General features: G+C 42.6%; 1 protein-coding gene across 2 annotated transcripts in view; it reads right to left on the reverse strand.

The window, feature by feature from the left end:
* The window catches only part of LOC109628136 (cnksr family member 3), a 48622-nt gene that overhangs the window by 21442 nt on the left and 2034 nt on the right, over positions 1-25146 (reverse strand). For both annotated transcript variants that reach the window (XR_011244836.1, XM_069536423.1), the window contains exons 2-7: positions 10901-11064; positions 6339-6541; positions 4811-4898; positions 1325-1366; positions 385-504; positions 130-189 (exon numbers count right to left, since the gene is read on the reverse strand). Coding sequence is in view for 1 of the 2 variants with exons in the window: in XM_069536423.1 (XP_069392524.1) it covers positions 130-189; positions 385-504; positions 1325-1366; positions 4811-4898; positions 6339-6541; positions 10901-11064 (677 nt within the window). In the remaining variant the exon portion in view is untranslated. The remainder of the gene's footprint in view (positions 1-129; positions 190-384; positions 505-1324; positions 1367-4810; positions 4899-6338; positions 6542-10900; positions 11065-25146) is intronic.

A 25146-nucleotide genomic window follows, 5' to 3' on the forward strand; every position in this document is an offset into this window, starting at 1 on the left:
TTTCATTTTTTTCTCCAACTAATATCAGTAGCTTAGTTATTGCTTAACCTCTCTATGCATTTGCAATTCCAAAATATGTTCAGATAGGGGCTGAATATATTCTTTATATCAGCAAATTGTTAAACTTACATGTTCTGTGGTTCCTGTGATGACATGTAACCCATCGTAGGTAGACTTGATGTACATTCCCTATGATAAAAAAACAGAAAACACAGAACAACTTAACTTTGAGGTTAAAATACAATATTCCCAGAGGGAGACAAATGTATGACAGAGATGTGGGGGTCACGATTTGACACACATTGCAGGCATTCCTGGCTTGCAAAGCCAAGACACAGACGGCAAGGTTAGGGATAGAGGAAAAAATATCCAAGCATTCCTTACCAAACCCTCGCCTGGTTTGATATTGGTCAGCTGGACTTCTTCCAAGCAGGCCGACTGGCTCATCAGGGGGTCAGAGGTGGTTCTCACAGTCTGATCACAGATGCTGTTCAAAATCTTCGACTGTGAAGGAGAAGGCGAAAACAAAATGCATCCATGAGTAAGATAAGAAGCACAAGACTGATAATCTTTGATTATAAGTGGCGTGTTAAATCCTATAATGGTGCACTGTGGTTTGCAAAGGGTATCGTGTGCTTCACAGGTTAGAACAAGTCAGGTTACGCTGCTGTGTGTGGATCTCGTGACATTAAGATCTTATGTTTAGAAAAAGATTTAATGGGCTATAAAAGACCATTAGTGCACCGGTGCACACAGCGCTGAAATCCCCTCTGTCTGCTTTGTCCTTTGCTTCTGTTTTAACAAAAACTGTAATTTGTAATCACTAGAGGGATCTGATCTTGGGTGATTGTGTTATGAACACATTTCACATTTTATGAAGCAGAATTGGAGGAAAATAAGGTGCAGCACAGGCTAGGAACAAAAAAGACGAGAACAAAGACGAGAGCGAGACAATGCAAAATGGTACAAAGAGATCCTCATCTCTACAGTTGACTTCACTAGGGTTGTTTGAGAGAGAGAGAGAGAAACGGTGCTGGAGGAGACCCAGTGTTAGACCAAGGAGGCTGGAGAGTGTCAGCAACAGGAAGCGCTGATTGATGGCCGGGGCGTATTAGTGCCGCCTCCTCCACTGGCAATCCTATAGACTTGTCTGCTCCATTCACTCAGAAAACTGACCTTGCTACTGAGAGCATGGCACACAGTCACAATCTATAAGGGCATTTATCCTAACAATAAAAACAAGACCCTTTACCCCACTTACAGGTCTCCTTTAATTTATATATTTGGCAAACAAGGAAGAAGAGATAGTATACAGTATACTCACAACTTCCAGGATCTTCTCCTCCATCTCGTAAACACTGCAGTCCTGTAGCACAGAAGACAGTGATGACAGATTAGACGTGGGGGCAGTAAACAACAGGGAAGAGGTTATTTAATGGCTAGATAGACAGGGAGCTCGAAGTATAGGGGTTGGGTATACACAATGTAATCAGCATTCCAGATATAGAACTGAGAAAAATGGAGAACAGCCACAAATAAACAGCTTTTAGATTCAAATGACCTCTTTTGCCTTAATTCTGGGGATGCTGTAATTGCATAATGCCCAGTGTGGTTCAGTAAACTATATGAACACTCATAAAGTATTGTGCAGATGACATAGTGTGGGAAACCATGTATTGAAGTCCAGAAAGCCTTGCTGCAAAATAAAGCTTTGTTTTTTTGGAAGAATTTAGGGGCACAGGTCTATTTTTTAAAGGTAATTTTTCAACAGTGAGCGTGAAATGAAGGGCAGGGGTCTCAGTCTGACAAAGCCGAGTAGCTGTGATCTTGGTTGTTTAGGGATGGGGATGGGGGGGGGGGGGTCAGCTGGGAAACTGACCACTGTGCCTGACACAGGACTTGCAGACTGCAGTTGGACTGGACACAGCTGAGGCAACAGCCTCCCCTGACAACTGTGTTGTTGGTGCTGAAAGGGCCCCTGGTTAGGAAGGGGTAGTCAACAGTGTGTTTTTGGTGGGGGTGGGAAGGCCCCAAGGGAAACCATCCATCAAAACACAGAAGAAACGCTTCTGTCAAAAAACCAAAGAGCACAGAGAACGCTCTCTTATTTCTGGAGAGCCCTCGCAAGCCACAAGCCTTTTGTCGAGGCAAAATAAAGAGAAAACGGGTGCTGTGGCCCTCGCAGTATTAGGGACGAGCATGGGCATGTGCCAGGTACAAAGCCTGCTCTGTTGCTCTTTGTAAATCCATTGTGCAGACAGCCATTGGGGGGGGTCGAGCAAGTTTTTCCATATTTCCATAGCTTGCACATTCCGCTGGGCTAAAGGCGAGAGTCTGTTTTCACATGCACTTGGCATAGTGTCAGTACTGTTGGTTTGTTTGCATTGATGAGATTTGCATCTGTCCATGGCAAAGTACATCTTATGTTTCCTAAGTATTATCTTTGATTTATGAAGGACTTTTGGTAAAGTAATACACATGTAGAGTTTCTAAATTTCCTTTACTTGAAGGGAAAGTTAAAACCCAATATAAACATCAAGCAGGAATCATAATAGGTTTCTTTTTACATGTACATTGGTCCCAAAATTATGTTTCCATGTAACATATTTTCGGCCGAGAACATATGGTGGTTTTAGAGAGAATTTAGCTACGTGTAAGTGTAAACATGTAAGTGCATATTTCCTTTTTAGAAACTGGCCCATGTTTGGATGACTACACTTCAGACTGAGCCAAGAGGGATGAGCTAAAAATACGTATTTCAATGTTTAGGGGTTGTGAAACAAAAACGTTGCTGTTATGTGCTGCGGACACGACTTGGTACATCTCCCATCGAGGTTTAACATTTGAGGAACATTTCTCTTGTTTCACGCTGCCATCGAATCATGTGAAAAACAATATTGCAGATAATCCTGTTCGTGATATCCAAAATAATCCCACATCTATGTCGAGAACCAAAGTCCTTCTAGTAGACAGGAGCAGATTGTAACTAAGCACTGAAAGGGGCTGAGGGACAATTCCCTGGGTGTACTGATCCAGCACGTCATGAACTTGATCCCACAGCCGGTGTGGCTCAGATGACTCTGTGCACTGCTCCCTGGGCTTTTGATCTGTCACCAGAGCGATTTGCATGGTCGCACAGTGCTGGAATCTGGGGAGATGCTGCCTTTACACCGGAGAGAAATAAAGGATTGCAGTACTTGGAAATGGCCTGTTAGTCATATGGTATCAATATATGATGGATATGTTGTTAAAAGTTAACTGTTTGGCCGATAAATTAGTGAGACACTACACATCTCATCCAATAATTCAGGAGTAGGAAGAGTGGACAACACACTCAAGGGAATCGATGAAAAACGTGTTCTTTGAAAGAGAATGACCTCCATGCAGACAGGTCGTCCAAGATGGGTGATGCATCCACGGTTTTATGAGCGTGTCCCATTGTGTGCGTACACACAGGCTTCATTCAAGCAGAACACATAAATTGTGTGATCTGAAAAGCCCAAATTTTTGTCTGAAGTTCATTCTGTCCTCCCCCATCATTTAACTAATCACTGTGGCAGTCTCCTGCAACTACTTTATGAACCAGTGGCTCAGATGTCTGCCTGTGTGTTGTTGAAAAACAAAGGGAGACCAAATGGTCTTAATCAAGAAAAAGTCAAGACTCTTGCAATTCTGAGCGAAAGTTCAGATGCTTAAATGATGGTATTAGTTTGAAAGCATCTCTCATCATTGTTTCCGCAGCCCTATACAATTCTACGGGTTAGGGAATAAGGGAGCAAACTACATCTTCCCTCCAGCTGCTGGAGGAAACTAATCGCTCCAAAGCTCTTTCGGCACCTATCTGTAGTTTATTCTACACCATAACCTCCCCACTTCTTCACGTGGCAGTGTGGGAAATGTATACCCCCACTCGACTGGATGACCATGACCGAGACACCCATAGTAAATCACAAGAGGTGGTGAAATCCCAGACTCTGGCGAGGAAACAGGCACTCTGGGAAAGGAATTTATTTTGATGTAATAACCCTCTAAAAAATGACACCTGTGGTCTCAGCAGCCACTTTCAGTGGCAGTGTAAAATGAGTTGCTTATGAGACAAAGCCTTTGGGGAGGAGAGATTGTATATACAAACTAAAGGGAAACTCACCAGCTGCCTTTGTTGAAAGAAACTGTATGAACAACCACTGCTGGTTGGATAAAACTCACGGAGGAAACACCCATGATGCAACGTTAGAGCAATTCTCTGCAGAGAGTGTGAAATATATGGATGTGGATGTTCGCTGCTGCTCTGCTTTCCCCGTTGGCTGCCTATCTGGCAGTCAGATGGACCACCTTTTCATACATGCGTTAAACCTCCACGCAGGAAGTGCTTTCAGATGTTTTGGTCTCCCACTGCGAGCATCTTGGAGAAGCAAAAACAGGAACCACATGGCTGACGGAGCACAGCGGCCTGGGGAATGTTGGCAAGCACCGCTACAAGAGCACCGGTGGCTTTTATGAAACTGGAAACACAACAGCAACGTTTACCATTAAACGCCCCAGCACTAAGGGGGTCGTCCTTATTAGCCAGCACGAGGAGGAACAGAGCCCAAGAAAAACATCAGCATTTGCAATAATGTGCTCGAGACTTCTGGCTTTAGGTTTATGCCATGGCTGCCAGACCACATTTCCCACAACTCTCTTCTGCACTTCATCCTGCATGTCTGTGCCCCTGAGCTGGTATGTGCTCAGTGGAAAAATGCTATTTTATGTGTGTATGTTTCCCTGAGGCTGTCTACATGTGTGCTGTTGAGCTAACTAGCATGCAGACCTGTTGAACTGTGGTGGTGAGCTCCAGGCACAGCTGAATGATCTTGTTCTTGGTGGCTGTGAAGTCACTGATCCCTGTAAGAGGCGTCCTGCAAGCAGACAAAGAAGGAAAGGGAGAACATTAGGAACCAGTGATGGACTGAAGAGTTGTCATGAAATTTGATCTTATTCAAACTGCATGACAATTTAATAATTGATGCACAGAAAAACAATGTTTGATATTCATCTCTAAATCTTAAAGTCATAAAACACTAAAAGCTGAAACTGGATATGTGACTGTGTAGTAACATGAAGTCAGCTATAACATTAAGCTTCACAGCAGATGCAGTGTACCTTGCTGTGATCACAGTGTGTGGGTGACTGACCACAGACAGACTAGGCTTTAACTCAGGAACGTCACCATTCTGGTGCCTCTAAAATAGCTCTGCAACCATCAGGCCCCAAACCCCCATGCAGTCCCTGAAATATGTGTGTGCCTCATCATATTAGATTAGATCTGAGTTAGAGCTTTAGCAAGACAACACAGCGCAGCAGGCTTGACATGTGGACGACACTCTATCCAGAGGCAAAGGACCAGTAAAGGAAGTGAAATTCGCCTGTTTACCATAACTTGCTGCTTACTTGGTGAAAGTAAAGGTAAAAAACATGTTGATCAAATATTGGAAACTGCTCTGGTAGAAATGTTCTGACCATCTGAGCAGAGACCATCAGCTGCAACACAAAGTCTATGAAGGTTTGTTTCTTAAAGGGATGCACCATATTGGCAAAATAAGATTAAAGATTAATAACATTATTTAGTCAATGGTTCAAGTTGCAAGCTCATAATTAAAATATCATCTCATATCACCTGTCATATTGGCAGAAACAATCATATCGGGTTGATGACGATATTTCACTTTAAAGCCTTTATCTACCAATACTGATATTATCCCCATTTAGTAAACGAGATGCTGCAAAAATGCCACCATAAAAATGTATTAGCATTTGATATTAACATTTTTGACACTGACACGTTCTTACGAGCAAAATCCATGATCAAAAAACTGAACATTTACGACAAAATTTCTTATTAAGAAAAAAAAGAACTAGAAACTAATTCACAGATGTGGCTTCACATTTAGCACAGCACTTATAAAGACTGTTGTGCTTCTCTCTGTTCTATCATGATGTCACTGTACCTACACCAGCAAAGCCTGCCACAAAAAGAGAAGCTTCATTTCAGCCCGCTAACACTAAAACTCAATCCTGGCAACTTGCTTAATATGCTCTGCTTTTACAGTGTAATGTGTTTTGGAGTGGGTCATCAGGAGAGTAGGGCGGATACAGACATCACATCCAAACCAAGATACAGTATTCATTTCACCCCCCTGTCAGTCTAGAATCAGCCTTACCTCCCACAGTGTCATCAAATCATGTGTTTATGCAAAACTCTTTGGGATGCAGCCAGTTTAGGCTGTGATCACATGTCAACCTTTTTTTATACCTGATCTGATGCACAGTGCAAGTGGGTGGCGATAAAGTTTTAGTACCTGTCGAGCCAAGCCAGGAGGCTCTTTGCGGCGCCAATCAGCTCCACCACAGAGGTGAGGAAGTCGTTGGGTGGCTTGCGAGAGTTGCTGCCTTCATACGCGGGGCTTTTCCTTCTATCACATGTGGCCATGTGCAGACTGTTGGTGGCAGCTCTCATCCTCACAACCAGATTCTTCAAGTTGTCCGTTTCTACTCCGTAGTTCTGAAACAGTGAATGAATACAAGTTATAAATAAAAACATGCAATCAAAGTCAACATCAAAAGGACTCAGCCCATCTTTCACAGTCCAGACCCGGGAGGTCGTTTCTCTATTTGTTGTTCTTGCACAATACATTTGACAGGTATGATTTAAATGCACTAGACTATAAGAACGAGCAAAGACATGAATTTACCCTCAGTCCTCAGTTTTGTTAATAGGACAGGCACGTGCCATCACCTGATTCTTATGAAGGGCCGCAAAGTTTGCATTCTTGAGCCTGGGTTGTTTCCTGCTTCTGCATTCCTGCACTTTATAGGTTATTCACATGCGCAAGGAAGCACAGCTCTGTGTCTTCAAGGGTCACTGAGAACAGCAGAGTCCAGCTATGAACTGGACTAATACAGGGCACTTGGCTTTTCTTGCAGGATGACGTGAGCGTCTGAGACTGCACATGACCACTTGTTTTTGGATGTTTTCATTGAATAAATGGCCCTGCAGTGATTTGTTGGTTAAAGGTAATACAGAGAGTGGTGGCCAGGCTCTTGTCCTGGTGAATATCTGTTTACATGGTGTAGTCTAGCTGCCAGCAGTGCTGCTGTACATGTGATGTTATGTTCCAGTAGCTAAATCTGCTTTGCAATGAGTAAAAAAAAAAGAAAAAAAAAGCATGTGTTGGCAAACACCAGGGGAGATCTGCAAGTGGTTAGCGTCTCTGTTTATTCCACTGCCTCCTGCCAACGTGTGCTCAAAAAAACATACAAATCATTTCACTAAGTTCAGTCCCTAAGGAACCACTGGAATAACTAGACTAGTTAAACAGTAGCTGTAGATAATTTGACTCCTGCCATGAAAAAGCTTGTTGAAACACCATTACACAGGAGCAAACGTGATCAAAGAAATTATGGAAAAAAGGAGAGGAAAGTCATTTGATGGTTTGGTTTCTCATGCAGTCCACAAGTGAAAACTTTGAGCCTAAATAGGAAGTGTGAGGACTTTTCCAGATCAAAACCTCTCTCCTGGCTTTTTCATTAGCAGGCCAATCACACAGCAGTCACAACAGCTCTGGCAGGCCCGCAGATGTCCAGCTCCAGCCTTTGTCACGCACTGCCAGCTGAGCTGAAAACCACGAGCTGAGCGAAGGAATCTGTGGTTCCAATCAAACACAATTTTTCATTCTCAACGACATTTCAAGCCACATTTACATTCTTTCAGCGCCTTTTTATAGACTCAGAGTTAATGTAGAATCAAGACGGAAGAGACGCTTTTTTGTGTGTAAGCCCTTTGAAGGGTCTTTATACTGATATAAGTGTCCCCAGGAGAAATGGATAGTGGCTATCACAACACAGCACTTCCTGCCCCTTGCCACAAGCTGACTTGACGATAAAATATATAAATGTCTGCAGTCTGGACAAAGAGTGTGTTTATATATACATCTGCTAAAATGTGCCATCAAAGGTTGAGTGTTGTGTTACATATTGGGATAGATTCGACCCTAGGCAATAGTAAAATACATTTACAGCTGCTCTGCGACCAGATAATCTGTCATATACTGTGTGTTCAGTCAGTGTTGGACACAGCTAATGTGCCTGTGACTATCATGAAGTGTATGTCTTTGAGAGGGTCACTGGGGTCTGAGAACAAATAGAGAAGTGTTAGGTTTCAACACTGACTCTGCAGAAGGCATCACAGCATTTCAGTAAAATTAATTGAAATGTTCTTTCTTAGTCCAAAATCAGTTTGCTCTCATTAGCTTAAGGATTTCCACTGGTCAAAAACTCCACAAACACCCATTAGCATCTGGTTTTTGCCTGGAATGGATACAGTCAGCATTCGTTCCCCGGACAAATCACTGTGCAGTAGACACTGTTTTTTATCGGCTTTGGTTCAGATTTGCAGTGATGGAAAGGTAATACCCAGGTGAACGTGCTAATTTTTTAAGACCCTGACCCTGCACCTTTTTCTGGTTGAACATTTTAGTCGTTTTTAGATGTGACCTGAGGGTAAAATGAGTTTTTTTCCAGAGTTTGCCTTTCACGCATGCAGAACACAGTGGGAGGTCCTCTGCACAGACACATTCACAACAGCAACAAATCCTCCGCATTATTCAGATGAGAGGTGAGGAAAACAGAAAACCCCTCTACTGGCAATGGCAAAGGAGAATGGCTGTTTTCAGTGGGTTAACTCACATTTAAAAAACTTGCATATACTCGTTAATTCTGTGTAAAAGAGGTATAAGAGAAGCATCCAAAAGGGCTGTGGGGCTGTATCCAAGGCCATTGGTCAAAATTATATAATCTGGACACTGTTAACAGGACGTTAACAAAAACATGAAATCTTAATTTTATGCACAAGTCAGTAACAGTAAACAGAAAAAGGGTGTTGGTAGTTTTTATGGTGGGGGTGGCCTGTGGTCCTGTCGGTAGCAGTGACCTTGCCACAATTAAAATAAATTGAATCGGGGGCCTCACTTCCTCCCAGGGGGGCTGAGAAAGGTTGAGGCCTTGTTCTTAATAGGAAAACCTCTAACGGACAAAAAAAAATCTCCTCACTAATGCAACCAAAGGTTAAAGTTCGCTAAGAGTCCAGCATTCCTGGCCGTAAGTTTCAAGGAAAAGAGAGAGGATGACCACGCAATATGCTGAATGCTCTCTTAATATATTGCATAATAATATACCGTACAAATGTGCACAATGTATTAGAAAGCAGCAGCACATTTTGGATTTTTAAATTCACATGCGAGGAAAGGACCTTACTTAAAATAACAAAACCAAGCTGAGGAAGCACTTTTTATGAAGCGGCTCCAGAGTAAAATTACTGGAGATTTCACTGTGTTGATGCAAAAGAATCTGGGCCTGATTACTGTGCTGGTAAAAGAGGTTATGGCCCACAGGATGTACATTATATCAACGAGGAGTAAATCTATCAAAACAAAAAAAGGGAACACATTCGTGCACAAAGTGCTTCCATGTGTCAAATCCGATGGTTATAGGTATGCATTGGCCCAACAATGGGAGAAATAAGAGATATATCAAATCCGTATCTGCTTTACTCAGTATCCAAGCAGACCCAATCTAATTAGATCAATAAAATAAGTTGATTCAAACATTGTCACCTACAACTTTCAGATCAGCAACAATCTGACATGAAGTCTCATGTTAGAAACAAAGGCTTTTTCCTTTCAAGTTTCTTCAGGGTAAAAATAACCGTGCCCCAAACGATAAATGTAAAGCATTTTAAGCAAACATAAAAAGAGAAATGCTGACACTGCAACCACAATCTGGGACTTTTATGGCACAGGAAGTGATAAAACTCCAAATCGATCCCATCTGCTTGAAAACCTGGTTCTCCTTCAAGTTGGAGCGTGGATGGTTTTCATCGCTCATTTCGTGCTCACTAGTTGAAAGCAGAGGGGATTTTGCTGGCAGTTCTTCTGGAAGCTGTGATGATGGAGAACGGGTCAGGTGGTTCACTACAACAGTGACTAATGAGAGCTCAAAGGGACCTTTGACTGAACCAAGAGAGGTGACTCAGGTGAGCAGAAGGTTGCGGCGGCAGGAATGAAGCCGACTGATGTTTCTGTCATTTTGCTCAAGAGAATTGAGTCTGAAGAACTTCTTAAGAATGTACACGGAATGTAGAGTGTGGGGAGAGGGCAAGATCTCTCATCTATCAAACAGTCACTTGTTGCTACATGATAGCCACCATTAACTGCCTCTAATAATCTCCCAAAGCTTCATCCTGCCAAATCTAGCCCAAGCCCCTCTGACCTGATCTCTCTTCTCTACGCGACACTGGTGTTCTCTAATGTCCTCAGGCTGCTTTGCGTGTTGTGGTGCCTCCACACCCTGCTGAGCTGTGTGGGAAATGATGAGCCCTTATGCATCGCTGCCTCCACTGGCTGCCAAACCAGAAACTTTACAGGCTGAGACTTAAGTGAATATTGCCATATTTATATTCCACTGATAATTCTGTTTATATTTATACCGTTCATTCTGTTCACCCCACCATATCTGCCATATTTATACTCTTTATATCATCTAGATTTGCCACTGCCTGTTTATATCTTTTAATGACTATATAAATGATGAAATATAAATGATTTTTTATATTTTATATTTCATGTTTAATGCTGTTTGCACCGGGGATTAGGGGGAAACGCTATTTCAATTCTCTGTATGTCCTGCACATATGGCATTATTGATAATAAAGTGGACTTGACTTGACTCGACTTGAATATGGACATGAGCAGAAATAGAGGGGGAGGGGTGATGACCAAAAGAGCCCATTATTTGTTAGAAAACCTTCTGGTAGATACAGTAGAATCACATCCTATAAACATGTCAGCAGCAGAGATGTACTGACCAGAGCGCATAGAAGATCCACCGCCTCCAGCACTAGCTCCTGGTGCCCGATCCTGGCCACGCCGAGCTCCTCTAGGTCTTGATGTGTGATCTTTAGTAGCTGCTCCCCACTGATCTTCTCCCGCTCAAAGTTGCTCACATATTGCTGCAGGCTGTCGTCCAATCCTGGATACACACAATGAAAACGACAAAAACTAATTAGGCAAACAATAGTTTTATATTTTTAAAGGCTTGTTCAACTGTCATTTTCCAGAGATCTTTGCCCCTTTGAATAATGCTAACAGATCAGATAAGATCAACTGTATCCCTCAGTGTAATTAGCATGTGTCCTCATACTGTGTGTGTGCGATTGTGTGCACAGTTTAGATAAGGAACAGGTGGGTCCTCTATCTCTGCTCCTCGTTAGATAAACATATTTTAAACAGAGTAACAGTTGAGACCACTAAGACTGTTAGGCTGGTTAAACAACAGAGGGCTATATCTACGATGTGTGTGTGTGCATGTGTGTGTGTCCAATAAACGTGCTTGTGTCTACTATTTGAAGCTGCAATAACAAATGAGTTGGACTGTTGTGCTACCAACAGCTCTGGAACACACGAGTGTGTAACTCCCATTAATAAAGTGTGCGCTGTAGTGCACAGCAACTGCTCTTCTGATGCTGCAGAACGAGCACAATGTACAATGCATTGCAATAAACATCCTCACAAACACACCCTCCCCATGCATGCAATGTGTCCCTCAGCGGACGCTCGAGTAGTTATGGGACAACTGAGCGAAGAACGAGCCTTTGTGTGTGTTTGTGTGTGTTTGTGTGTGTGTGTGTGCGTGTGTAGAAGTGAACGCCATCTTTCTCCTCCATCAAAGAGCGCACAGAGAGGGGGCAGCTGCAGCTACATGGCCCTGCGCCCTGCTTCTCTGAAAGACCTGTCAGCTGCATGGCACACTCGCTCTCTCTGACCATACCAGACACACACACACAGCTCAAATAATATTCCCCTGTATGATTTGGCAGATACGTTTTCAGTTGGGATATTCAAGGCGTGACATTTTTAGGAACATGTAATTTAACAGCAGATAACAGCATCCATATAAAATGCTGAGCATGTAGTTGTGAATGAAGACACGCTGGGTGTGTTCTTAGGTCACTGAGCCATTTTTGTGAATGGCACCTCATTTCTTGATGCCTCTGTGACACTGAGTCTGTGCATGTGTCACAGAGAGTATGCATGAGGGAAAGAAGGAGACACTGTGTGCATTGAGTGTGTGTGCAGTGACTGCTGACCAAACAAGCTGTGCAGAGTATACACATGACATACACTAACTCAAGATGTTATAAGCATTTTACGTGAAAACTAATTTCAGTGTTGCTGATATAGAATTATTTAAACTAAAACAATATAGCAGATTCCACTTCTAGGTATCCTGTTTTGAATTCTGGTGCAAGAAAACACACAGAGCAAAACACAAAATATGTGTTTTTAGGCTTTTGAGGCCCTGAGAACCTATTTTCTAAATGTGCACACTTACAGATTTCTCAATTTTTGTTTTATTTTGTGCACCGTTATTTTGATAGGGTGATGTGGGCAGGACACTATAGAAACACTAATCAGAATTGATCAACATTTGAATCAGAATCTAATGATGGTTGGTTTGTAGTTTAGTCTCTGCAACGCAGATCTGATTACACCACAACAACACAGATCTGATTACGGTAAGTTTGCTTTTTTTAATTGTTCATATTAAAGAAAAATACTTTTCAGGGGCTTTAAGTTAGCTCTGCTCAGACACTTCCACAGTAATAACCTACTTCATCAGACTTCCAGGATGAAAGGCTGTTATTGTGAAGCAGTTGGCTAACCTGGAGCGCAAAGTCATTACTTGATAGAAGCTGTAACAGGAGCCAAGTTCCTGGTTTCATGATTCCTTGATATTTCACAATTGCAGCCCTTTGTACTGCACGAATAGTAAAAATTCACATAACAGTGACACTTTACATCTGGATATTCTGCACTGTGGAGCCAAGAGATTTTAAACTACCTACAAAGGACTCCCTTCAGATCCATTAAAATTCCATTATGGCATCAAAGTTCACTTACAGCAGTATTTTCAGGCCTTAAGGAGACATATGTGAGAGCTCAGTTCATCTCCACTGAATCAAAAGGAAAAATCCATCATGACTTGTTAACCATTAGCCGCCATACAAGTCAAGTCCAGTTAGCCTGATAAGATTTTTCTCATTCCTCTGCATGCTAATTCCTGAGCTGGGAATTTTAAACCTAACCCCTGATGGGCCGGCAACCTGCAGAGGAGGACGCTCTGAATTGTAAGAGGGACTGAGTACTGGTCTGAGCCCACACCAACACAAACACAAGCCAAATTCAAACACTAGGCTAGTCACTTAATGCGATTAGATGGAAACAAAGACTCGGATCCTGAAGGGACAAAGTTTCTCCTTCCTGCTGCGTTAAAAAGGCATTTCCTGTGGAACGGTGCCACCACGCAAACCAAAGAGAAGAAGAGGAAAAGGGCACAAGGGAATTGTGCAGTTCTGCTCACAGTAAAACATGCTGGGGCTTACATTGTGTTTTTTAAGCTTGGCTGTTGTAAAACCACACAGACTAGATATGGGAAAAACAGTGTGGAATGAAACAACAGGGTGAACAAGTGAGGAATGAATCACCCATTAATTGATGAATGAAGGGTCTTTCCTTTGCTCTAAACGGCTTTTAATTTAATTTAATTTATTCATTAGCAAAGTGCGTTATCCCCACAGCTCCTGTCTCTGATCGTAGTGCAGACTTTGGTGAGTTTAGAAATTTGAGATCACTTCAGGGTCCAAACCAATCTGCATTTCCTTTGAGATGGAACAATTCTAAGTGTGTTTGTGTGCATCAGTGAAAAAGAACTACCATTTTAGATGGTAGCAGTGATTGAGAATAAGGCTAAATGTGTGCTGGAAAAAAATGCATTGAATTCAGGGGCCCTCACAGGAGCATTAGGCATCCTTCCCTGTGGACCCAACCATCGACACCTTCTGAATAACAGAGGGGTGTCCTTACAGTGGGGCTTATAAAACATTTACAGGGCCTTGATCAATGGCTTTCAGGGTGTGTGTGTATGTGTGTGAGACTATCAATTTTCATTAAGGGCAGGGAAAGTAATAAAGGAGATAGAGTATCACGTTATTGTGAATTGAAAGGAGGGGGAGGCAGCAGGGAGGAGTGTGTGAATGCTTTTCAAAAGCCTGCACAGGATGAAACAGTTTGGAGGAGTTTAATGGCCTCTGTGAACCACTTGGCAAATTTCCTCAAACCAGAGAAAGTGGGTGTAACTGCGACGCAGAGGAACAGACACAAAATGACGATTTTATTTTGAAAAGAAACAGAATCAAACTGGACCGGATTTTATGGATGCATTCAAATCCTACACGTAAAGCTTAATGTAACATTTCAATTAACATAATTAACCAATTCTTAATTTATACTTAAAGGATGTACAGTCCTTTAAAAGTACAGTTATTTTAATAGTATAAAATTAAATCCATAAAAATGGATCCAGATCTGAGTAATAACAATTTGTCAATTGACAGAAAATGATTAACCAACAGTTTTAGTCATTCACCAAGCAGAAATGAGCAGGTTATTTTTTATCATGTCCACCGATAAGGTGTTATTTCTCCAGTTTATATCACGGTAAATATAATATCTTTTTTTCAATGTAAGATTTAAGACATTTCAGGAAGTTTATAAAAAAAAATAAAAAATTGGGCCATGCTACTTAGAAGAAAAACAAGAGTAAAAAAGCTTTACAAAAATTAAGAATGAACATAAAATACATTGTCTGCTACAAAATGCTGGAGTTATATAAAATCAAGTTAATTATGACATGATTTCTTGAGCATGAGAGAGAAGAGAGCATCTGGCTGAAATCTGTCAGTATTGATGATCAATAAATAGACAGAGCAGCAGGAGATTGGCAGATGTCAGTTTGTGTCCCAGTACGGCACCTGCTGTTCACTTGTGGGGCCTTTCTTACCACCCAACGTCTCCCATTTAGCAAACACTGATTATGTGTAGTTACCTACACAACTGCTCAGTGAACGTAGGATGCACAGTCGTATTTCTGAACAGCTGGGAAAGCAAGAACTCCAGATAATTCCAAGTCTGGATGCTACAAGTGGAACTAGACCCTGTGGGAGGCCTTGAGCGCCGCAGCCTACTTAAAGGCTGTGTAAGCACACAGTTTTGGCAACGTAAAAAACAGCACCCGTTTCCTAATGGCTAATCTCAACATTTTCACGTCCCACCAGAAGAACAACTGCAGATTTGGTTTAGATGCAGCAAAGTACATGAGGACCAATTCAGTATTCGTGGCACACAGGTTTGGGTATGTCACCTTGCACAAGTTCACTGTTGCGTCATCTGCAAAAATGATCAACAATTCCTTTATTGATGCTTCTAGTTGCCAACTTTTCGTTCTCAGGGGTTTGATTACACTAGAAAAAGAGTGAACAGTCTTTTACCTCCTACAGAAAGAACAAAAAAAGGAGCTCCCGCCTCTTCACCTCCCCCATCTTTCAACCCCTTGCTTTGCTCCCAGTGGGAGCTGAAGCCACCCTGGAACACACATACAAAAACATGCACACAGACACACACAAACAAGGACACACAAACACAAACCAATATCCCCACTGGGGTGGCCAGTGGGACAGCTACTGGGTGTAGAATAGCAAAGCCACTGTAACTCTGCTGTCTTTATTTGTCAGCCCGGCCTCTGAACCTGTGGGGAATGGTCAGGAATTTGACTCATTGTTCTCTGCTGAGCAGCTCCATTGTGGGAATTCACAGCGCTCATGCACAATGGTCTCTGGCTGCACCAGGCCGTGTTGTAATTAGAAAGAAAGAAAAAAGCTCCTCTCGGCAACTGCTAAGCTATCCTCTAATGCATGACTTCACAGGACAACAACAAAGCCTGTACACACACTGGACAAGCCCTTCCAATGGGAACTGGGGATAGGAGTAACACAATGGTGCACCACATCTCGCCAATCAGCATGTTGTGTTCTCATCTGTGGACAGTAGAGAATCTTACAGCTTTCAGTCGACAGTACATCTTTCATTCCTAAAAAAATTTTTTTTCTTCTAATTCATCTAGTTTCATGGTTATTGTTGAATCAAGTTTTACTGATGCTGCATCTTACAGGACAGAATTATGACAAACTTATGCTACCCTGACATCATAAAGCGTTTCCTGCTTTGTTTACATTAGCATGGTTGTTAAGCAATACAACCACTAGAAGGAAGCACTAAGTGAAATGTTTTTGACAACATGCAATGGCGATGGTAGAGTAGGTTGGGATAATGTACCTTTCAAGAAAGAGGAAAAAGCAAGTATCCCAATGAAACAACATCATATATGCTTTCGGACATGACCTACAGGTAAAATCGGGATAATTGGTTACGGAGTTTACTCGTAGTTTGCCTTTTACACATGCACAACACAGCTTCTGCACAGACTTCACAACAGCAACAAATTCTCTGCATAACTGAAGCGAGAGGTGGAGCAGCCGGGTGCAGCAGGCAGAGGCAGGAAGTGATGTATTACCTCTGCTGCTGAGATCACGTGGTCATGTTTGCAGCACCCCGACAACGTTGTCGGCTCTTATCACCACAAACTCTCATTTTTGCATCTGTCACATTTCAGAAGTGTCATTAACCCCTAACCCTCTCCTGACTGCTTAACAGACTGTGACCCTGTGTGACCCCTGTTTTAATCTTATCATTGCTTCCTCCAGCAAACAAAGACATTTTCACTTCATGTACCCTGATCTAAAACACAGACATCTACAAAATGGCAGTGACATGTCCCGAGTGGGCTTCTTAAGTGAGAAAAAGCAGCTGAGGCCAGTCCTTCCACAGGCAGACAAAGGCAGCTCTGTCTCTTACAGCGTGATGGACGATGACTGATGAGAGAGGAGGGGGTCAAAGTTTGCGTGGTTGACAGTACCAGCCCCTGGGCTGAGTTAATCCTCACCTCAAGCGGCCCACAAACCCCAGGCACAATACTGGGTAACTCGTCAGATTTTAAAAATTCCTCCTATGTCAAGTGGCTCCACTAATACTGATAGGAGTGATTTTGGAAGCGATGTGGGTCAGAACAGAAGAGCACAGGGGGTTATGAGAGGTATTTTGGTGTGTCACATCACATGATACATGATGACTTCTGGTCATAAGCAGATAGGAAGATGGAACAGAAACAAGATGGAGCTAAGATGAAACAGACTGCTACATGCGCATTAATAATGAAAGCAACTAACAGTTGTTGCTTAAGTTAAAGGCATGGAAAACAAATAATATACAGTTGGGCAAACTCAGACAGACATTTGGTTTATGTATAGGGACATAAGTACAGGGATATCTGAGATCAGCTTTATAAAACTGTATAGAATCCCTGTCTTTAGGTAGCGACAGTATGCACGGGTAGTGTGGCCAGGCCCTGAGGGTTGGACAGGGGCAAGGGTAAACATCGATCACTCTCCAGTCAGTCGGCTTCCCAGCAACACTGCAGCTCGTTTCCACTAGCATAAACAACCTCCAAAGAAAGCAACAAAGCCCTAAAAATTTCTCATATGTTCCCACCTCCTTCCACAGTCCTGTCCCTCCATCCCCACCCACCACAATCTTTTCTGTCTTTCCTGGCCCCTCCAATGTTTGTGATTGTTGTCATGGTTCAGCCTGTTGACAAGTATCCCAAGATAGTCACAGTCTTTGTGTCTTGAAAAACACAAGATTCAATGGAGACTGTCAAGCCGGAAACAGTGTTGTCTTTTCCATTTTTAATCACAAGAGATGTTAAACGAGAAAGCAATGAGGATATTCACTATGTGTGGCCATGAGAGTCACTCTTAAAGATGGGTTGAGTTGCATAACAGGCAGTGCTGTTTGTGTGTCAACAGGACATCTGAAAGACCCGTGCTTTGCTACAGCCTATGCATCATTTACCAAAGACAAAACTATAATTAGGGAGTTGCTGCAAAAAGACAGGGATGGAGGCAAAGACTCAAAAAAGTGGAGGAACACAGGGTAGAGACAGAAAAGGACAAGGAAAGACAAGAAAGCAAAATGACCACTTTTGAGAAGTGTCAACCCCTTTCAAAAGTAAACCTGGGTTCAAAGTCATAGCCACCGACACACAAACAGGTTGTGAAGAAAAAACAGGGAACTCTGTTTAGCACTTTCAGGCCAACACATGTATGATCAGGGGGGCCCTGCATGCTGATTACAGACCCATTTACCAGCACCATAATAGCTGCCTATGGAAACCACAACAAAGATCAACAAGGTTTGGCGGAGGAAATGAGCCCTACTCATTTAGTTTGCCGTGGGAATATTGTGCTGGTAGAAAGAGTAACACTGCAACTCAAAAAATTGTGCATCAATGTACTATTATGTTCTATGACAATGGTTTACTTGACTTTTATGAAACAGACAAATATGACCAATCCTTTAATTAAACTAAAGATTCATATTGCCCCTGTGGCTCATATGGTTGAGTGCAGTACTTTCTCTGGTCCTAATGTGGATCCCCATAAGCATCATTGGATAAAAACCTGCTAATTGCCACAGATCTCCCAGAGGGTAAATCCCTGCTCAAATCTTGTTAAAAAGCCAAGCAATAAAAGCAGAGAGAAAGATTGTCAACGTGCAGAGGATTTACTCAATCACAACTGACAGTGGGTCCACCCGTGACCTTGGCACAGTGGATGTCCCTTCCTCAGCCCAGGCTGTCCACATGCAAATCTCAGGGTGCTGAGTTTTTACCCTCGCACAGAGCCACGGAGGAGGGTGGGGGGTGGCGGCAACAAAGGTTTGGGAAAGTTGGAGGAAGATGAAATAAAGGAGGAGGAGTGCGTGACCACAATCCAGCAATTTATAGCTGGCTCGTGGGCAGGTCAGGGGAGGAGGAGGAGAAGGGGGTCAAAAAGATTGAGAGATCATTAGTCTGTCCATCTTCTCTGTACAAGACCAGAACAACAAAAAGACACACACATGCACACTTACACGCCTCTTCAAAAAATGCAAAGTACATTCAAAACACAAAGCAACAAGTCATCAATAGCTTTCCCAAAAAATTCTTGATGACTAATTTCTTATATTATGACAACGAGGAGCAAATATATCATTTGAATAAATGATGCAAGGTAAAACATCACTAAGCAGCCTGCAGGCAGTAGGCGGCCGATCCTGTTCTCCCTGCTGCAAGAAGCCTCCGGGTGGGGGGAGGGTGAGTCATCTGCAATGGAAGGTAGCAGTGAGCGACACAGTGTGTCACCCACAGGCCAGGACAGGGCACCTATGACGCAGACACACATTCATACACTGCATGTTGCACTGTGGTTGTTGTGCTGTATTAAGTACCTTTACATTTAGTTTTCATGCTCTAAATTAATCATATATTCTTCACACACATACGCAAGCTAATCTCCCTCATCATAAAAAACCTAAACTGCCTATCTGCATCCAGGTGAGGTTTGTTTGTATTCTTGTCTGCACCTGTGGGTCTCCCTCACAGCCATGACATATTAGGAAAGGACAGTCATGTTCCTATGAATAATAAATGTGTTGTTGACTGGAAAGGGCGTCACATACAAACAGAAGAGCAGGTGGGAGGCTTTTCCCAGATGTCTGCACAGATGGAAACAAAAGGGAGAATTATCAGAATCTCCCATGATTGTTATTCAGGTCCAGGATCTACCACTCCCTGCTTAAACAAATCCAAACCCTACTTTTTCCTCTAGCGTCCTTTGTACAACCTATTGAGAAGAGATCAAGAGCAAAAAATGCTTTGTTTGAAACGTGCTGGTGTTTTCAGCCTTGGGTCCAACCTGCCTGAGATGCGACATGAGATTTGTCAAGTTTTGGCCTCTGGCCTCTCTCATAGCCGGCAGATAATTTTAAGTTCAGTGAGTTGAAAGGTTTCACAACGAATTCCAATTTAAGCATGTCAGGGAGGATCTGTCAATAAGTGGCCTGTGTGCTGGATGCCGAGGATCAGGAAATGGTTGTTTTTCTTTAGGGTAGGATGGTGATGTGGAATCCCTCATGAACAGGATGTAAAACAGTTTCTCCATGACTTCACTGCAATGTGCTTGTGGAATTTTCAAGGGTGATTTTGAAATGGGACCAAATACAAACTGAAAGAAGTGTTTCATCTGTTAGTTTTTTTTTCAGACTTTCTGTAATAGTTATATGAGCCTTTGTGATCTGTGGAAAACCAAACATATGAATAATCAAAAAGAAAGTATGACGCTTCCCTTTAATCTTGCAGGTGTTTTAGTTTCCCGGGTAAAAGCATTATACTTTCATCCCATCCACTCAATGTGCGTGAGGCGGTTTCCATGGTCGGCCTTGGGGCTCATCGTTGCACCATCAATGGCGTGAAAACACAGACTGGGCCATTACATGCTACTGTGTCTATCAACACTCTCTAATGTAACCAGTCAACACGAGAGCTGACAGGTTTAAAAGACATTTCACAACCAGAGAAATCATGAGCATGGATTCTTACAAACAATAAATTGCCTGTATCTAGTTCATATGTGATATGAACACGTGATATAATGTTGAATGGACTGCAGAATGAAAGTAAGAGTCATTTTAAAGTTTAACCACAGGACAGCAACTGTGTTAATGGACAGACAGGAATTCAGCCAGCCTCTGTGGACGACTTGAGAAAATAAGGACTAGTCTGGACATGTTATGAACAAGCTCTGATCTGGCATCTACCCAACTGCCCGGCTAAACCCACAAGTGGGTAACAGTTCATAAAACTACAGATCACTTCATAATCATAATGACACTGCACTCCATTACAGTGTAAGCTGGTGGCAGGATGAAAGAGCTTTGTGTGTATTTGGTCAGCGAGGGGGGAGACCATCAATTTGACTGGGTTCAGCGTTTTAAATCCGTTAAAAGCAACTAGTGGCCCCAAACGCAACAAAGGACATGTGTGACCTGTTTTGACTGCTCATTCGTCGAGCAGTTTGGGAGGGGGAAAAAAACGAGGAGGCTGCATTCCTCTCATGTTCTGTGGTTATTTGCGCATAACTGCATTAGCAGTGCTTTGATAGGCAATATCAACACAGCCCTATGCCTCCCTTTTTGTCCTCTTCACCACTGCAGCAGTGCGGATCTGATGCAGCAGCAATTTGAGATGAAACTTTTCAAATCACATGACTGTGACAACGAGTCTTCAGACACAATTGTGAAACACAAGCACATAAACCTGCGGGTGTGGGCAGGTGCGTGCATTTGACATCCCTGCACGAGAGGTCAGTCAGTCAACATGTGACCCGTATTTACACTTATACACGCTGTGCCACCTCAGAGCTTTTACTCTCACGGCTTAAGCATGGGTCTTCGCAGGGCAATGCTCTTACAGCAGAGCAGGGCCAAATAGCTTGCAGGCCCTGCTAAGCTGAGATCATCGGGGGAGATTTGCAATGCATATTTTAGATTTGAATGAAAAGCAAACTGGTCTATCCCGGGTTGGCAGGGGTACCAGGTGGCGTTCGGTCTCTTACACTCCCAGAGTGAGAAGAACCGTTGGGTTCACAGGCAATGCAAATGCAAACTGATATTGTTTGACTGATAAAAGTAATAACCCCTATAAAGTGCTGCAAACATGAAGGGTCATTATTGTGTGCTGTGCAAACACAATATCAAAGCTGAACATACTCACCTGAAGCAGTGATTAACCCTGACATAAAAAAACGCTCATTGAAACAAATGAACTCTTGCTTTGTCTTGCTTACTAGAACAATGACATAAACTATTGATGATTTCTCTAGAAATCCCCATATGTTGGAGCTCCTGAGGCTATGAGGCTGGGACATCAGGCCTGTGAGAAACAGGCTGCGCAGGGGCCAACAGGAACAAAACCATGGCAATCCCTTTCAGTCATCCCTCCCCAGAGGGAATCCTCTTACAGCGCTTCCCCTGAACTCTAAAGGCCATTTTCAATGGAAAAGTAACACGGTTATCTGCCCATCAGTGCAACACAATAAGCCAATTTTAAAGGCTGAATGGCTGTGTGACTGGTAACTGGTAAATGACAAAGAAGGGTGTTTTAACATCGAGGGAGAAATTCTTGTCATTTCAATAATTATTTAACCTTGACCTAACCCTACTTCCTTGTATACATGAGGCCACTGGAAGGGTCTTAGAGATTTCCACTGTTCCTACATCCTGTCTGGATTTCTTTGTCCTCCCTGATGCATATACACACGGCCTCTACAGCATAAGGGTTGCTAAACTGGATTAATGATGTCTGTGTAGACTATCCAAACATAGACATCCACTTGTCTGATAGAGCCAGCACTAAAACAGAAGCAGTTGATGCCTTAATAAGGGTGAGGCGTCTGTATAACGTCTGTTCACACTCCAGTTAAAGGAGTCACTGTTTCAGCCAGATAAGAATCACGGGCCATCATTGCCCACACCTCACTATCTTCTCTATAGATAAGCCTGGTGAAGGTACCCATCAGTGAGGTAATTTAGCCTGAGTGGACTCAGTGGTATTATTTTTTTCAAGTGGCCACTTGGTTAAAGACAAAATCATATTCAACACATGTATGTCACCTTTCTGGACATGGCTGGGTACTGACCTCTGAACATGTCAAACAGGAACCAACGCTACTGAAGTGACAACTATGACATTAAAATGCAAGTGTTAATAACATACAGAGAGGGTAAAGAAGTGAAAAATTTACAGTTGGGCACCAGTACCAAATTCAAGATACCAGTATTGTATTGATTCAGATGTTAATGGTGCTCAACTCTACAGTTTGAGGCTATATCCACTCTGAGTTTTAGTTTTAAAATGCAGCTGCTTCCTGTTTTACAAATGCACGCTCATATCCCACAAATGTAAATGGTCATGTGATATACATTTTCAAGTTTTTTAGAATGAACAGGGAGTATTACTGATATGGAGCTTGAGTGGAAGGAGATTGGTTACGTTATAAAACACCATTTTAAAACAAAAGATTAATCAGCATGGATGTAGCCTGACAATGTAAGTACTGACTCGGCACCATGGTCTTATTAGAGAGGCATGACACAGCATTTGCTACCACTCTTATATTTTCCAACCACATCAGATCAAGCACACATGGGATAACTAACAACTTGCATTTGACCATTCATATCAGATTTCAAGTTATGGGCCCATACAACAGACATACATCTGCAACTGTAGCTCCCCACACATCACTGATGAGCCAATGGAGTCGGGCCTTGTATGGATGTGTGTGCCAAACAGGGCAGTTAAGTCTAAAAGTGCTATGAGGTGGATGCAGGCCAATAGACCAGCGGGACTTTAATCATGACCTTGTGCTCCAAATAAACTCCATCAGTTAAGTTCACATGCGTAATTTATCTCCAGATACATGGCTTTGAAATTTCACCAGTCAGTGTTCAAGTATAGAAAATACTGGAGGACATCCAATGTGTAGTGAACTGCAAAACCAGGGCTTGTTAAAGAACTCGATAAAAGTCATTTAGTCAGACATTAGTTGTCTGGGTTTACATGTCTGGGATGCCTTGTTAAAACTTGGCAGTCACACTCTCAGTAACTACAAGGCCGACAAGAGTGGAAGACAAAAAGAAAGTGTGTTTAGTAAATGAGAAGTTATTTTGCTGAGTTGGAGCTAAACATTCCCCGGTGAGTGCCAGCCCGTCTCAGCTGAAGCACTGCCCATGAGGGCTCAGGACTATATTTGGAAAATGACTTGCAGCATGTGACTGAAACTTTTGACTTGGTGAACATGGGTATGCAGGTCAATCTATTAATGTCACAGCTCTTCAAACCCAACCCCAAACTTGAACTGATTTTGCCATCACCACAAATTGAAAATTTAATTAATTTACTGCAAACTTATCATGTTGTACCATCTAGACTGTCATTAGATAAGTGCAGACTTCCCCTGGGGCACGTAGCTCCACACATGACATATGGCACACTCATCACACGACACTCACAGGTCCAGCTGGAGGACCAAAACCTGTGGTGAAGGTACTGTGCTTCAGGGCATCTTTAGTCCCCCAAACACAATATAACAGTGTTTAAATTGTAGGAACCCAAAACCCTTTCACCAGCAATAAACATTCACCAGCCACCATTTGATCTCCTTGAACAATGCAAGTGATTAACAACTGTCTCAATACACAAGAAGTCCCTGTCTTACTGGGGAAAATAACCTGAGGCAAAAGAGAGCAAAACAAAGTCCTTACTGGGACCTACTTCTTACACACAGGCATAACAACTCTGGAAACACCCGTGTTTGCCATTGGTGTGAATAGGTCAACATGAGGCCATGACCCTACTCTAAACTAGGGTTTTACCACAGTGTGATGCTGCTTGTCTTTGGTATGGAAGGATTACACAAGCTATTCTTCAGACAAACAAAGACTGTGGTTACATGCCACATGTTCAGGCTGAGTACTGAACAGACACTCTTGGTAACTTCTGGCCCTTTCTTAGCTGCATACTTTGCAGTTTTTGAATGCAAGAACTTTACGCATATCTGGGAAGATCTCAGTCATCCAGGTCATCTCATCTTCAACAGTTGTAGTGTTGTCGTATAACTCAAACTAAACCTACATTGGGAGCATAAACTGACACTACAGGATAAAAAACCTATCCCTGTAATGATGGTTTAACAGACAATGTCAAGAAGCTCTGTTGCATTTAGTGTTTTAGTCATGATTTATATGTTGTGTGGCTTTTCCTGCTGAAAGGCAGGTCAATTTGCTTGCAAAGTAATTGTAGTGCACACCTATAGACGGCCGGCACCTCTAACCCATGCAAATGACTATTAAGCCATCCTGGACCACAATGAGGAAAATCTATATTTCAGGGACAAATAATGCAAAGCAGCATCATCCACTTTTCTGTATCTAATACAATGCTGAAGTTACATTGTGATAATGACAACAGGAACTGCTACCTCCCACTGCAACAGATGATGTGGTACGAATAGTTCACTGCAAGTTGACCATTGTTCCACATCCCATGATCGTACATCAGGTTTGTATGTGAAAGGATTATATGAAATATTCCCATGAATGTTTTGCTGTCATTTCAGATAGTTCACTCTCACCATGTAGGTCTGTAGGGGGGGGGGTCTCTGCAAATCCAGAGCTGCACAGACAACTGCTGAGTCAGATTTTCAGGAGTCTGACAGCA

The sequence above is a fragment of the Paralichthys olivaceus genome, chromosome 12 (assembly GCF_024713975.1).
Source record: "Paralichthys olivaceus isolate ysfri-2021 chromosome 12, ASM2471397v2, whole genome shotgun sequence".
Taxonomy (NCBI): domain Eukaryota; kingdom Metazoa; phylum Chordata; class Actinopteri; order Pleuronectiformes; family Paralichthyidae; genus Paralichthys; species Paralichthys olivaceus.